Here is a 14,745-nt window from a genome sequence, read left to right on the forward strand (position 1 = left end):
TATATAATAAAGACGTAACTTCAAACATTTTGGTATATTAAACGGGTTTGTTTTTTTCTTTTGTTTTTTTATAATTACAGTTTATGTGCTAATAAACTGCAATCTTTAACATACATATGTATGTACATAAATGCATGATAAAGTAAAAAGAAAAGCAAACGATACGACTCACTTTATCTTTCATCAAGGGTTTTTCGGGGGTATAATAACATTTGCGCGTGTGTGCCTGCGGATATTAATTCCTCTTCTTCTAGTTTTGTAGCTTACTGCTCCATGCGGCCATTCCTTGCGGTTTTTGTTGTTTGGTATTTTTGTGTATTATTTGCGCCCGAATATTTGTTTTGTTTTAAGGTGCTTTAGTTTTTCGCGCCCGATTTATGTTTTGCTTAGGTTTCGCGAGTTTTTTTGTTATGTTTTTTCTTGTTTGTTGAAATTGTTTTTTTATATTTTGTTTTTCCATGCAATTTGTTTTTATTTTTGTCACGTCATTTCTCTTTTAACCACCGTGAAACTTTATATGCATACATATATTTACATAAAAACACTGCACTATTGTTACTTTTAATTTTTTCACTTCAAGTAATATATACATATATATTGCATATACTATATACAGGTATATGAGTATACTCTTTGTTCGAGATTGAGATTTTGTATAGGGTATGATCCCCCATCAAAGTTTGCATACGCTACGCCTATGGAGCAAATATCGCCTGATTGTAGCGTTATTTCTTCTTTCTTTTGTTATTTGTATTCAGCTATTGACTTATAGGCATATGTACATACCTAAGTATGCTACTGACGCTGACTGCTGCCTACTGTACATATGCACACCGCTAGCATATGCTCTATTCCCGAAATCCTAATTAGTTTACATACATATTGTTACGAATTTACTGCTTGCTAGTTTACTTTATTAGGTTCGTATCTCTGGATTGACAAATAAGACAAAAATCCGTTTAATTCACTTCAACAAAATCTCTTTATTTTACAACTCGTCTACACTATAGCAGTTTACTCTTAGCACTGATTGATTACGTTGGCGTTGCCACGGCTTATATAGCCACGCACTTCTCGCTGATGCCGACGTGTCCTTCTAGAATATTGCGTCTGGAAATTACCAGAACATAATGCTATACGGCGCCAGACTCAGCAATTGTTTAAGTAGACAAGCAGACAGTGCGGCGCCAGATGTCTATTGTTTCGCGGCGCCAGATGTCTACAACAAGACAAATGCTATTCCATATACCTACAGCTATTGTTCATAATAAGGGATGCATATAGCAATACAAATACATCTTAATACTACTTTTGTAACAATGCCCTCCACTAAAGCCTAATCGTCCCGATTAGGCACAAATCCTCTTGAACCAAATGGGGCGAGCCTCTCCAAATGTACTACTTTCATTTTACATCGTGCTTTTCCATTTCTTTGTATGCGGTATACCACGTCATTAAGTCGTTTCATCACCATATAGGGTCCTTCCCAGGCTGTCTGCAGTTTCGGGGACAAGCCTTTCTTTCGAAGTGGATTGTACAACAGGACCAGATCACCTTCTTCAAAACCTTTTGAATTTGCCACTTGATCGAACCGGTCCTTCATCTTATTGCTCATCAGATGCGTATGCTGTCTTACCATTAGATGCAATTCATTCATTTCTTCCTTTAAGGCAGAACAATAATCTCCATCATTTCTTACAGCTGAAGGATTCGTTCCAAACTTAAGATCAGCAGGGAGTCGCAGATCAGATCCCAAAATAATCTTTGCCGGCGTGTAACCAGTTGTCTCGTGCTTCGCTGAACGATACGCCAGCAGGAACATCTGGATGCACTTGTCCCAATTCCGTTGGTCTTTATCGACGATTTTCCGCAGATGTTCTTCGAGCGTTCGGTTGAATCTCTCTACCATCCCATCTGATTGTGGGTGTAACGCTGTTGTCCGTGTCTTGTGGATGCCCAATAATGTACAAACTTCTTGGAAAATGGAAGATTCGAAATTTCTGCCTTGATCTGAGTGTAATTCGACGGGCACTCCGAACCTTGCTATCCAATTTTCTACAAACGCTTCGGCTACGGTCTTCGCTTCCTGGTTTGGTAAGGCATATACTTCTGGCCATTTACTGAAATAGTCCATGACAACCAGTAGATATTTGTTACCGGCCGTACTGGTTGGAAACGGACCTGCAACATTAATTGCGACTCGTTCAAATGGTGATCCCACGTTGTACTGTTGTAGCCTACCGCGACTTTTGGCTTTAGGACCTTTAGCTGCCATGCACTCTACGCAATTACTTATCCATTCTGCTATGGAATCTCGACAGCCGATCCAGTAGAACCGTTGTTTAATCTTCTCTATAGTTTTTGTAATTCCAAGGTGCCCTCCACTAGGTCCATTGTGATATTCTTTCAATACTTTCGGGATCATGGACTTCGGTACTATGATCAGCAGACGAGACTGTTTGCCATCTTCGCTTTCCCAGGTACGATGAAGGTATCCATTAACGAGGTTTATGCTGTTCCATTGGGCCCAATATGCTTTTGCCGTTGGACTCTCGCTACTTATTTGTTCCTTTGGTGGTCGTACCCCATTTTCTTTGGCTATTATCAGCTTTGCAAGATCAGGGTCCTCCAGCTGATTGATTCTGATGCGGTGAGGAATCCAATCATCTTCAGGTTCTATATTCAGTAATCGCACGTCGATTATACCTTCTTTTCCCTCTGATTTGGAGCAATGTTTACATTCCAGTGGACAAGGGCGACGTGATAATGCATCCGCATTTTTGTGGTGAATCCCCTTTCGATGTTCCGTTTCGAAGTCGTAATTCTGTAATCTTTCGATCCATCGTGCAATTTGGCCTTCCGGATTCTTAAACTGTAATAACCATTTTAATGCTGCATGATCAGTCCTCAGCAAGAATCGTTGTCCATACAAATACTTGTGGAAATGTTTTACACATTCCACCACAGCTAGTAGTTCTTTTCGCGTCACACAGTAGTTTTTCTCTGGTTTCCCGAGCACTCTGCTGTAATACCCAATTACTCTTTCTTGCCCGTCGATGAGCTGAGACCAATTCCATAAGCGCTCGCATCTGTATCCAGGATGAATTTCTTTCCAGGTATTGGATAAGGTAACATCGGCGCCGTACAAAGTAGTTCTTTAAGCTGCTCAAACGCTTTTTCTTGTTCCAACTGCCATACAAACGGGCGATTCTTCTTTGTTAAATCATGTAAACTTCTAGCCACGTTCGCAAATCCAGGTACAAAACGGCGGTAATACGTGCATAAGCCGAGGAGGCTGCGGAGTTCATGTATGTTGGTGGGTCGAGGCCAAACTTTGACTGCTTTTATTTTTCCTTCCTCGGTGTGAATCCCCTCAGTTGACACTTTATGTCCGAGATATGTGACCTGCTTCTTCCATAATGAACACTTAATGATGCTATTCGCTGAAAGACTTCCTCTAGATTTTTCAGATGATCATCGAAACTTTTTCCCATGATGATAATGTCATCAAGATACACCAAACATGTCTTCCAGTTGAGTCCTTTTAACACATGTTCCATCAGTCGCTCGAACGTTGCAGGCGCATTCTTCTTCTTCTTTACAGGCGTAGACACCGCTTACGCGATTATAGCCGAGTCAACAACAGCGCGCCAATCGTTTCTTCTCTTCGCTACGTGGCGCCAATTGGATATTCCAAGCGAGGCCAGGTCCTTCTCCACTTGGTCCTTCCACCGGAGTGGAGGTCTTCCTCTTCCTCTGCTTCCCGCGGCGGGTACTGCGTCGAATACTTTCAGAGCTGGAGTGTTTTCATCCATCCGGACAACATGACCTAGCCAGCGTAGCCGCTGTCTTTTAATTCGCTGAACTATGTCGATGTCGTCGTATATCTCGTACAGCTCATCGTTCCATCGGATGCGGTATTCGCCGTGGCCAACGCGCAAAGGACCATAAATCTTCCGCAGAACTTTTCTCTCGAAAACTCGCAACGTCGACTCATCGGTTGTTGTCATCGTCCAAGCCTCTGCACCATATAGCAGGACGGGAATTATGAGCGACTTATAGAGTTTGGTTTTTGTTCGTCGAGAGAGGACTTTACTTTTCAATTGCCTACTCAGTCCGAAGTAGCACCTGTTGGCAAGAGTAATCCTGCGTTGGATTTCTAGGCTGACATTGTTGGTGGTGTTAATGCTGGTTCCTAAATAGACGAAATTATCTACAACTTCAAAGTTATGACTGTCAACAGTGACGTGAGTGCCAAGTCGCGAGTGCGACGACTGTTTGTTTGATGACAGGAGATATTTCGTCTTGCCCTCGTTCACTGCCAGACCCATTTGCGTTGCTTCCTTGTTCAGTCTGGAGAAAGCAGAACTAACGGCGCGGGTGTTGAGACCGATGATATCAATATCATCGGCGTACGCCAGCAGCTGTACACTCTTATAAAAGATTGTACCTGCTCGGTTCAGTTCTGCAGCTCTAATAATTTTCTCCAGCAGCAGATTGAAAAAGTCGCACGATAGGGAGTCGCCTTGTCTGAAACCTCGTTTGGTATCGAACGGCTCGGAGAGGTCCTTCCCGATCCTGACGGAGCTTTTGGTCCCGCTCAACGTCAGTTTACACAGCCGTATTAGTTTTGCGGGGATACCAAATTCAGACATTGCGGCATAAAGGCAGCTCCTTTTCGTGCTATCGAAAGCAGCTTTGAAATCGACGAATAGGTGGTGAGTGTCGATTCTCCTTTCACGGGTCTTTTCCAAGATTTGGCGCATGGTGAATATCTGGTCGGTTGTTGATTTTCCAGGTCTGAAGCCACACTGATAAGGTCCAATCAGTTTGTTGACGGTGGGCTTTAATCTTTCACACAATACGCTCGATAGAACCTTGTACGCGATGTTGAGGAGGCTAATCCCACGGTAGTTGGCGCAGATTGTGGGGTCTCCTTTTTTATGGATTGGGCATAGCACACTTAAATTCCAATCGTTGGGCATGCTCTCATCCGACCATATTTTGCAAAGAAGCTGATGCATGCTCCTTATCAGTTCTTCGCCGCCGTGTTTGAATAGCTCGGCCGGCAATCCGTCTGCCCCTGCCGCTTTGTTGTTCTTCAGGCGGGCAACTGCTATTCGAACTTCGTCATGGTCGGGCAATGGAACGTCTGCTCCATCGTCATCGATTGGGGTATCGGGTTCGCCTTCTCCTGGTGCTATGTGTTCACTGCCATTCAGCAGGCTGGAGAAGTGTTCCCTCCATAATCTAAGTATGCTCTGGGCATCGGTGGCTAGATCACCTTTGGGGGTTCTACAGGAGTATGCTCCGGTCTTGAAACCTTCTGTAAGTCGCCGCATTTTTTCGTAGAATTTTCGAGCATTACCCCTGTCGGCCAGCTTATCAAGCTGTTCGTACTCACGCATTTCGGCCTCTTTCTTCTTCTGTCTGCAAATGCGTCTCGCTTCCCTCTTCAACTCTCGGTATCTATCCTATCCCGCACGTGTTGTGGTCGATCGTAACGTTGCGAGGTAGGCAGCCTGTTTTCTCTCCGCTGCGACACGGCACTCCTCATCGTACCAGCTGTTCTTTTGCACTTTCCGAAAACCAATGGTTTCGGTTGCAGCTGTACGTAAGGAGTTTGAAATGCCGTCCCACAGTTCCCTTATACCGAGTTGTTGACGAGTGCTCTCAGAGAGCAGGAGTGCAAGCCGAGTAGAAAATCGTTCGGCTGTCTGTTGTGATTGCAGCTTCTCGACGTCGAACCTTCCTTGTGTTTGTTGGCGTGCGTTTTTTGCTGCACAGAGGCGGGTGCGAATCTTGGCTGCAACAAGATAGTGGTCCGAGTCGATGTTAGGACCTCGGAGCGCACGCACATCTAAAACACTGGAGACGTGTCTTCCGTCTATCACAACATGATCGATCTGGTTGGTGGTTTTTCGATCCGGAGACAGCCAGGTAGCTTGATGTATCTTCTTATGCTGGAATCTAGTACTACAGATAACCATATTTCGGGCCCCGGCGAAGTCGATCAGCCTCAACCCATTTGGGGATGTTTCCTCGTGGAGGCTGAATTTACCGACCGTAGTGCCAAAGATACCTTCTTTGCCCATCCTGGCGTTGAAGTCGCCAAGCACGATTTTGACATCGTGGCGGGGGCATCTCTCATAAGTGCGCTCCAAGCACTCATAAAAAGCATCTTTGGTCACATCGTCCTTCTCTTCCGTCGGGGCGTGGGCGCAAATCAGCGATATGTTGAAGAACCTCGCTTTGATGCGGATTGTGGCTAGACGTTCATTCTCCGGAGTGAATGATAGTACTCGGCGACGGAGTCTCTCTCCCACCACGAATCCAACACCAAACTTGCGCTCCTTTATATGGCCACTGTAGTAAATGTCACAAGGACCTACTCGTCTCTGTCCTTGTCCCGTCCATCGCATTTCTTGGACGGCGGTGATGTCAGCCTTTATCTTTACGAGGACATCTACCAGCTGGGCAGCGGCACCTTCCCAATTAAGGGACCGGACATTCCAGGTGCATGCCCTCAAATCATAGTCCTTATTTCGTTTGCCATGGACGTCATCAAAAGGGGGGTCTCTCATCCGAGGCTGTGTTTGCTTTTTCATTGGGGGTGTTTTTTTACGTGGCGGGTCCCAAACCCAGCGCACAACCCTATGCAGGGGATGTTTCGCCTTCTCACGTTAGCTCGCCTTCAAACGGATGTTCTTAGGCTACCCAGAGGATACTTGGTCAAAGACCGGAAGTCGTGAGCTGCTTGAGTCATATGTAAAAGAATCGTTTCTGGCCACTCCCAAGTGAATGGCGATCAGAGAACTTTCCTCACTTGCGTGAACTTCTACACATGACTCCATCCTCTTTCACGGTCACATTCATCAATCTCGACTTGCCAATATCCACTTTGTAGATCTAATGTAGAAAACCATTTCGCTCCAGACAAGGTGTCTAATGTATCGTCGATTCTTTGTAGAGGATAACTGTCTTTCTTTGTGACATCATTCAACTTCCTATAATCTACGCAGAAACGGGTGCTACCATCTTTCTTTTTAACTAAGACGATAGGTGAGCTCCATGGACTTATTGAAGGTTCGATTACACCGTTTTTGTGCATGTCTTCAATAATTTTGTTAGCATCCTCACGTTTTGCTAGTGGAACCCTACGCGGAGCTTGTCGGATTGGTTTAGCGTCTCCAGTATTTATGCGATGTTTGACAATGCCGGTTCTTCCTGTGTTTCCTTCGTTTGCAAATATGGATGCGTATTTTTCTAATAGTTTTTCTGCTTTTAATTTTTAATTTCCATGCAGTTCGTTCAGCAAATTATTTAGGAGTGTAGGACTTATCTGCTGTGGCTCAATAGTAGGTTTCTGTTGTGACCGTTCGCATCGTGCTATTGCACTTATATTCTGGCACTGTCCAATTACTGCTCCTTTCTTCAGACTTATAGGCGTGTTCAATTCATTCACTACTCTGACCGGAATGGTGGCGTCTTCTCTAGTTTTCACAAGCGTTCTTCCTACCAATATTGGTGTATCTATTTTTGTTGGTTCCACAATCCACAATTCTTCAGTCCCACCTCCTCCATTCACTTTAGCCCATACAATCGCCTCAGATTTTGGTGGAATACTCTGATTATCATCAACAATCGCCCTCTTACTTTCAACGTTGGTCACATATCCGGTGTTTATAGGCATCTCCATGTTCTGGCAAAACAGCATTTGCTTGTTTAAATCCAAAGTAACCCCGTGATCAATCATGAAATCTACTCCCATTATAATTTCATCCGTGATTTCTGCTACGATGAAGGTGTGATTAACTTCCAGGGTACCAATCATCATTTCGCAAAACACTTTTCCCGCAACAGCTGCTTCCTCTCCTGTGGCCGTTCGAAGCTTGCAACCGACTAATGGTTCAACCGTTCCTCTTACCACATCCGGTCGGATAATTGAATGTGTGGCACCAGTATCCAAAGTAAGCGTTGACAGTCGTCCATTTACGATACCGTTGATAGTAAGATTGTTGTCATGGCGACCTATTTGTGATATCGAGATGGCGGGGCAAATAGTTGTGGGAACCAGCTCACGCCCCTTTGAACTGTTCCGTTTTAGTTTAACGACTTGTGAGATGTGGATGCTCCATCCTCGTTATCTGTTGGTTGTTTCCGTTTTGATGGGTTTACTTTTATATTGCAATTCCGTGCAAAGTGACCCGCTTTCCCACAGTTGAAACATCTGCCTGTTGTATTTACTCGCGGTGCAGCAATTGCCTTCAGAGTCTTCAACATTTCTTCCATCAGCGCCGGTTGTTCCATTTCAACCCTTTGTACTTTGTGTGCTGGTTTACTTAGTAGGGAAGCTGTTTCCTGTGTGAGGGCGTGCGAAACCGTTTCAGCAAACGTTCTTTTTGGCAATGCATATGTGGCGCGTTTGGTGTCCACATCACAAATTCCATTTATGAAACATTGAATTTTTACCCTCTCAATGTAATCCGCAGGTGCATCTGCATTTGCCAAATGAGCCAGTCGTTCTATTTCAGTTGCGAACTCTTGCAATGGCTCGTTCATCTTCTAACCCCTATTTTGCAATAATCTCTTTATTTTACAACTCGTCTACACTATAGCAGTTTACTCTTAGCACTGATTGATTACGTTGGCGCTGCCACGGCTTATATAGCCACGCACTTCTCGCTGATGCCGACGTGTCCTTCTAGAATATTGCGTCTGGAAATTACCAGAACATAATGCTATACGGCGCCAGACTCAGCAATTGTTTAAGTAGACAAGCAGACAGTGCGGCGCCAGATGTCTATTGTTTCGCGGCGCCAGATGTCTACAACAAGACAAATGCTATTCCATATACCTACAGCTATTGTTCATAATAAGGGATGCATATAGCAATACAAATACATCTTAATACTACTTTTGTAACAATATTAAGTATAAGCGCATCTATTCGCACCTACACAAATTGTATTACTTAGTAATGTGCAGTTATTATCATTGCACTTTTTGTACATGTACCTACTGAACAAGCAGGCATATAATTGCCGCTCATTGCGGATTTAAGTTAGTGCAAAGAATAAAGTCGTGACGACAGGTCATATCAACCGCAGCTCCTTTTGTTTTAATCTTATACATTTCTGGTGCCTCCTGTGAGGAACTCCGACCACCTGTTTCGAGTGTTAAGTGAAAATGGCCTCGTTGAATTTACGTGCATCGGCACACGCTGCAATTGTGCGCCTCGGGAAAGAAATCCAAAATGCAGATTTCAATCCGGATAATGTAGAGTGTGAAGTTTTACTCAGCCCAGTAAATCAACATTTTGATCGGTTTATACATCACCACTTTGATCTGGTCAGCAAGGCGAAGGAAAACGAAATTGCATCTCACGAAGAGTTGTTTGCGACAACAGAATCCTTGTACACCACGTTGTGTGTCACGCTGCAACGCCGTTTAAATCCCCAGACTGCCGTCCAGGTTGCATCATCGACAATAAATCACGTGGCAGACATGCGGCTAGATCCGGTATCAATTCCACGATTTGACGGAAAACCAACGAGTTGGTTGGCATTCAAGGACCTATTTGAACCGATGGTTCATAATCGAACTGACCTGGATCCTGCATATAAGTTGGGTAAGCTACGCCAGTGTGTCGATCAAGAAAGTGTTCCGATGATTGGAGGATTATATACCGGTGGCTACCACGAGGTGTGGTCCGAGCTAAAACGCCGTTATGATAATCCTCGCCTACTGGCAGAAACACACGTGCAGATCTTTCTTGATCTACCGAACAACCCACCAGAGGCTTCGAATACGCTGCGATCGATCGTTGATTGTGTGTGCAATTCATTTCGTGCACTTGCCGTGATGGACATTCCAGTGCACCACTGGGATTCGATAGCAGTTCCTGTACTTTTGCCCAAGTTACCAACAACAACGCGAAATGAATGGGGAATGAGCCTCACATCCGTGAGCATATCGAAGTTGGAAGATTTACTGTTATTTCTCGAACGACGTGCCAACCACATTACCGTTGCACCACAAACCGTTAGCACACAACCGTTGTTTAGGCGTTTCGCCTCTCGTACAGTTAAGGCGCACGTGGGCGCCACGAATAATACTCAATGTACAACCGCACCCCCCCGCCAATGTTGGTTGCCCTCAGTGCTCAGGTAATCATCGTCTAATAAGGTGTCTTCAGTTTCGAAACATGCAAGTCCCTGAACGCTGGGAACGTGTAAGGCGTTTAGCAGTATGCTTCAATTGTCTACGATCAGGACATACCGTCCGCCAGTGTTCTTCTGGTGCATGCTCGTTTTGTCAGCAAGGGCATAACACGCTACTTTGCCGACGTACAGGTACAAGACCTGTGGAAAATATAGCGGATACGAGTGTATCACCACCATCAGCAGCTTCGGTAACAACGCCTAGCTCTACATCAAAAATTAACTCAGGTGCTGCGGCGAACCACACTTCTACCGGACCGCAAGTGTATTCCCGCCAGCAATGACAATTAGATGAGGTCCAGTCATTAGTTGCGCAAGATGACCGGACCGTTTTACACTTGCGACGGCTAAGGGCTCCTTTCGGATTGCCATGGGAGGCCTTATGAATTCCGTGCATTATGCGACATCGGATCTCAGGTGAGCTTTCTCAGTGAATCCATGTTTAAAATTCTGAATCTTCGTAGAACTCCGGGGCAGATCCGAGTAGAAGGTATAGGCGCCAATGCAGCCACGTACACAAAAGGTTCCACAACTGTACGATTGAGATCCCTCGTTGACGAGACTTTCTCGATGCAAATTGAAGTCTACATCCTACAATCGATTACGACTATGACACCAATATGCAAGGTCGACTCCTCCGCCTGGGATCACCTTTCTGGACTCCAGCTTGCCGATCCAACATTTGGTACTCCTGCCAAAATTGATCTACTTATTGGCGCAGATATTTGGCCCGCTTTAATTGCCGATGGGATTGCTGCGGGACTCCATGACGAACCGTGCGCGCTCTGTACCCGCCTCGGTTGGGTTGTGATTGGCCCTGTGATGGTCAACACTCCAAATCATTTGACGCATACTCTAACTGTCAGTAAATGTATAGGCGATCAGCAACTGGATAAACTACTGCAGAGGTTCTGGCAGGTTGAGGACAATGGTCCTGCCGACGAACTCTCGGTAGACTCTTGTGAACGGATTTTCATTGACACTGTACGTCGCACAGCGAGTGGACACTATAGTGTACAAATCCCGTTTCTTCCGAATGCTCCCGTGTTAGGAGATTCATATCAAGCAGCGCGCCGTCAGTTTTTCATCTTGAGCGAAAATTAGCTGGCGACGCTGGCAAATACATAACGTTTATGCAAGAGTACATAGCACTCGGTCACATGAATCCCGTGAAAGACGATTGCTTTGACCCGACGCAATGCTATTACATACCCCATCATGCGGTAACCGGTAAATTTCGTGTGGTATTCAACACGTCCTGCAAAACCACAAGTGGAGTGTCATTGAACGATATTCTTCATCGGTTTCGACGTTATCGAATAGCTATAACAGCCGATGTCAAGAAGATGTTTCGACAGGTTGAGATCAACCCCTTGCAACGCATCTTGTGGCGGGAGTCACCAGTCGAACCACTACGTAGCTTCGAGTTGGCAACAGTAACGTATGGAATGACAAGCAGTCCATACAATGCGATTCGCTCCTTACGCCAATATGCTGTAGATAACTGCAACATTGTGGAGGACGAAAACCGGGTTTCTACGGCAAGGAACAGTATCCTTGATGGATTTTACGTCGACGACTATTTGGAAAGTTTTGACTCTCTGTTGGAAGCTGTTAGTTGTGCTCATGATGTCAATACGATCCTTCGTCAAGGTCACTTCATTCTCGACAAATGGAATTCGAACTGCGCCAAAGCACTTCATGCTATCACCGATCCAGAGAAATCTGAAGTTGAAATTGAATTATGCGATTCCAACGCCACTGTGTTAGGCTTACATTGGAATCCGTTGAGCGATGAGCTGTTTTTTAAGGTGAGAATTGAGGACTCACATACACTACCAACAAAGCGTAGTATCTTAAGTGACGTTGCAAGGCTGTATGACCCGATTGGTATACTAGCGCCAGCTGTAGTTCTGGCCAAAATGTTCATTCAAACCCTGTGGAGGAAGGATCTTAACTGGGACACTCCAATACCTGTGGAATTACAAGACCAGTGGCTCAAATTTCGAAATGGTCTTGAAGAACTAGCGCGAATCCGTGTACAGCGTTGGTTAGGCATGTCACCTCATGCATTTTGTACACTTCATGGCTTCTGTGACGCTAGTTCGAAGGCGTATGCTGCGGTGATCTACGTGAATAGTGGCGCACAAGGAGATTATTCCAATATGACACTTGTTACTGCAAAAACCAAGGTGGCACCTGTGAAAGAGATTACTATACCACGCTTGGAACTTTGTGCTGCCCACCTGCTGGTATTCACTCTACGTCATGTTCAAAAGGCGCTCCGCTTAGACAACGTCCCTTACACACTCTGGAGTGATTCAACTATCGTTTTACATTGGATTCATAAACAACCTTCAGTTTTGAAACAGTTCGGCGGTAATCGAGTTGCATACATCCAGGCCCACACCAAGGTAGAATGTTGGTGACACATTCGCTCCGAGTACAATCCGGCCGATTGTGCAAGTCGAGGAATTACGCCTGCAAGCCTTCTGCATCATCCGCTATGGTGGACAGGTCCACCTTCTCGTTTAATATGCATCGAAAACGATCCAGTTGTGCCAGAACTAACGGACGACCAACTCCAGGCACAGACCCTAGAATGTCAACCTTTTCGTACTCTTATAACAACTCGCCAGGATGATCACCAATGTCTTATGACTTCTTCGAATGGTCACCGAATCCCCCTCATTGAGAAATTTAGCATACTTAGTCGTGTTCTCAATACAACAGCGCGATTAAGACGTTTTCTGCCACGTTACAAGGGTCAGAGGTCGAATATTGTGACAGCAGAAGAATACGAATGGGCTCTGCTTCTAACTGTTAAACAAGCTCAAGGTAAGGCATATAGACGAGAAATTAATGCTCTGAAATCGAATTCCAGGTTAGACAGTCGAAATCACCTATTAGCCCTAAATCCATATGTGGATCTTGAAAGCATTTTGCGAGTCGGCGGGCGTCTCCGAAATGCAGAAATATCTAATGAACAACGACATCCAATGATTATTCCCAAAGGATCATTTGCTAACTTATTGATTGCTGATTCCCATAGACGATGTCTTCATGGTGGCATCCAGCAGATGTTACAGTACCTGCGACGACGGTTTTGGATAATTCACGCGCGCTCGCAAGTGAAGGCGTACATATGGAAATGTACCGTGTGTCGGAGACATCAACGTATTCTCCAGAATCAACAAATGGCTTCGTTACCCCGTGAACGGGTACTTGTGGCTCCAGTTTTTTCAAACAGCGGCCTAGATTATTGTGGTCCGTTCCATGTCCGCATTGGTAGTAGAAGATCAACTACAACATCTAAGACATATGCTGCTATATTCGTCTGTATGGCCTCACGAGCAGTCCATATAGAACTTGCTGAGGATTTGAGTACGAGATCCTTCATAGACGTTTACGACCGATTTATTAGTCGGCGCGGTATTTGTGCCAAGCTCTTCAGCGACAACGGTACCCAGTTTGTGGGCGCTGATAAACAGATGCGTGAAGATGTGAAGGAATGGGTATCCTCATACGCGCAACAGCACGTTGCTTATGTTGGTACTCAATGGAAGTTCATTACCCCCGCTGCGCCACATCATGGTGGCATCTGAGAAGCAGCGGTCCGCTCGGCCAAGAAGCATTTACTTCGCATTATGGGCCAACAGTCATTGCGATATCATGAGCTTTTAACGCTATTGACAAGAATTGAAGCTTGTCTTAACTCACGACCAATTGTAGCCTTACATGATGATAACGCCAGGTGATTTCATAATTGGCCGACCACTCAATTGCCGTCCTGAGCCACCTTTACCAGATATACCGCACAACCACTTCCATTATTGGCAGCGCTTGCAAGGAATGTTCGAACATTTTTGGAAACGTTGGCAAAATGAGTATCTAAATTCGCTTCAGGCCCGTAGCAAGTGGATGCGGCCTGAATCAAACCTCCAAGTAGGAGATGTCGTACTTATTCGAAATGAAAATTTGCCACCCGCTTGTTGGCGCATGGGTCGTATCACGGACACCCATCCTGGCAGCGATGGCCTTGTCCGCGTCATTACGTTAGAATACAATGGAGATCGGTTGACGGATGAAGGCATGTACGTCAAACGCCACTGTCAACGTCCTGTACAAAAGGTGGTAAGACTAACCGGAATACACGAAGAAATTCTCAACCGCGAGGGTTCAGCCGGGAAGGATGTTCGAGATTGAGATTTTGTATAGGGTATAATCCCCCATCTAAGTTTGCATACGCTACGCCTATGGAGCAAATATCGCCTGATTGTAGCGTTATTTCTTCTTTCTTTTGTTATTTGTATTCAGCTATTGACTTATAGGCATATGTACATACATAAGTATGCTACTGACGCTGACTGCTGCCTACTGTACATATGCACACCGCTAGCATATGCTCTATTCCCGAAATCCTAATTAGTTTACATACATATTAAGTATAAGCGCATCTATTCGCACCTACACAAATTGTATTACTTAGTAATGTGCAGTTATTATCATTGCACTTTTTGTA

At 45.0% G+C, this 14,745-nt stretch overlaps 3 protein-coding genes across 3 annotated transcripts; all 3 read left to right on the plus strand.

The window, feature by feature from the left end:
- Nucleotides 1-9,189: 9,189 nt before the first annotated feature.
- On the plus strand, nucleotides 9,190-10,173 carry LOC125777583 (uncharacterized). Its single transcript, XM_049452672.1, has one exon. It carries the CDS (start codon nucleotides 9,190-9,192, stop codon nucleotides 10,171-10,173), a length of 984 nt encoding a protein of 327 aa, XP_049308629.1.
- A 420-nt stretch (nucleotides 10,174-10,593) lies between these two features.
- On the plus strand, nucleotides 10,594-11,327 carry LOC125777585 (uncharacterized). Its single transcript, XM_049452673.1, has 2 exons — nucleotides 10,594-10,640; nucleotides 10,688-11,327. Exons 1-2 carry the CDS (start codon nucleotides 10,594-10,596, stop codon nucleotides 11,325-11,327), a joined length of 687 nt encoding a protein of 228 aa, XP_049308630.1.
- A 56-nt stretch (nucleotides 11,328-11,383) lies between these two features.
- LOC125777586 (uncharacterized) lies at nucleotides 11,384-13,828 on the plus strand. The gene is made up of 2 exons (XM_049452674.1): nucleotides 11,384-12,637; nucleotides 12,863-13,828. Exons 1-2 carry the CDS (start codon nucleotides 11,384-11,386, stop codon nucleotides 13,826-13,828), a joined length of 2,220 nt encoding a protein of 739 aa, XP_049308631.1.
- Nucleotides 13,829-14,745: the final 917 nt, after the last annotated feature.

Source organism: Bactrocera dorsalis, chromosome 3, assembly GCF_023373825.1.
Source record: "Bactrocera dorsalis isolate Fly_Bdor chromosome 3, ASM2337382v1, whole genome shotgun sequence".
Classification (NCBI taxonomy): Eukaryota; Metazoa; Arthropoda; class Insecta; order Diptera; family Tephritidae; genus Bactrocera; species Bactrocera dorsalis.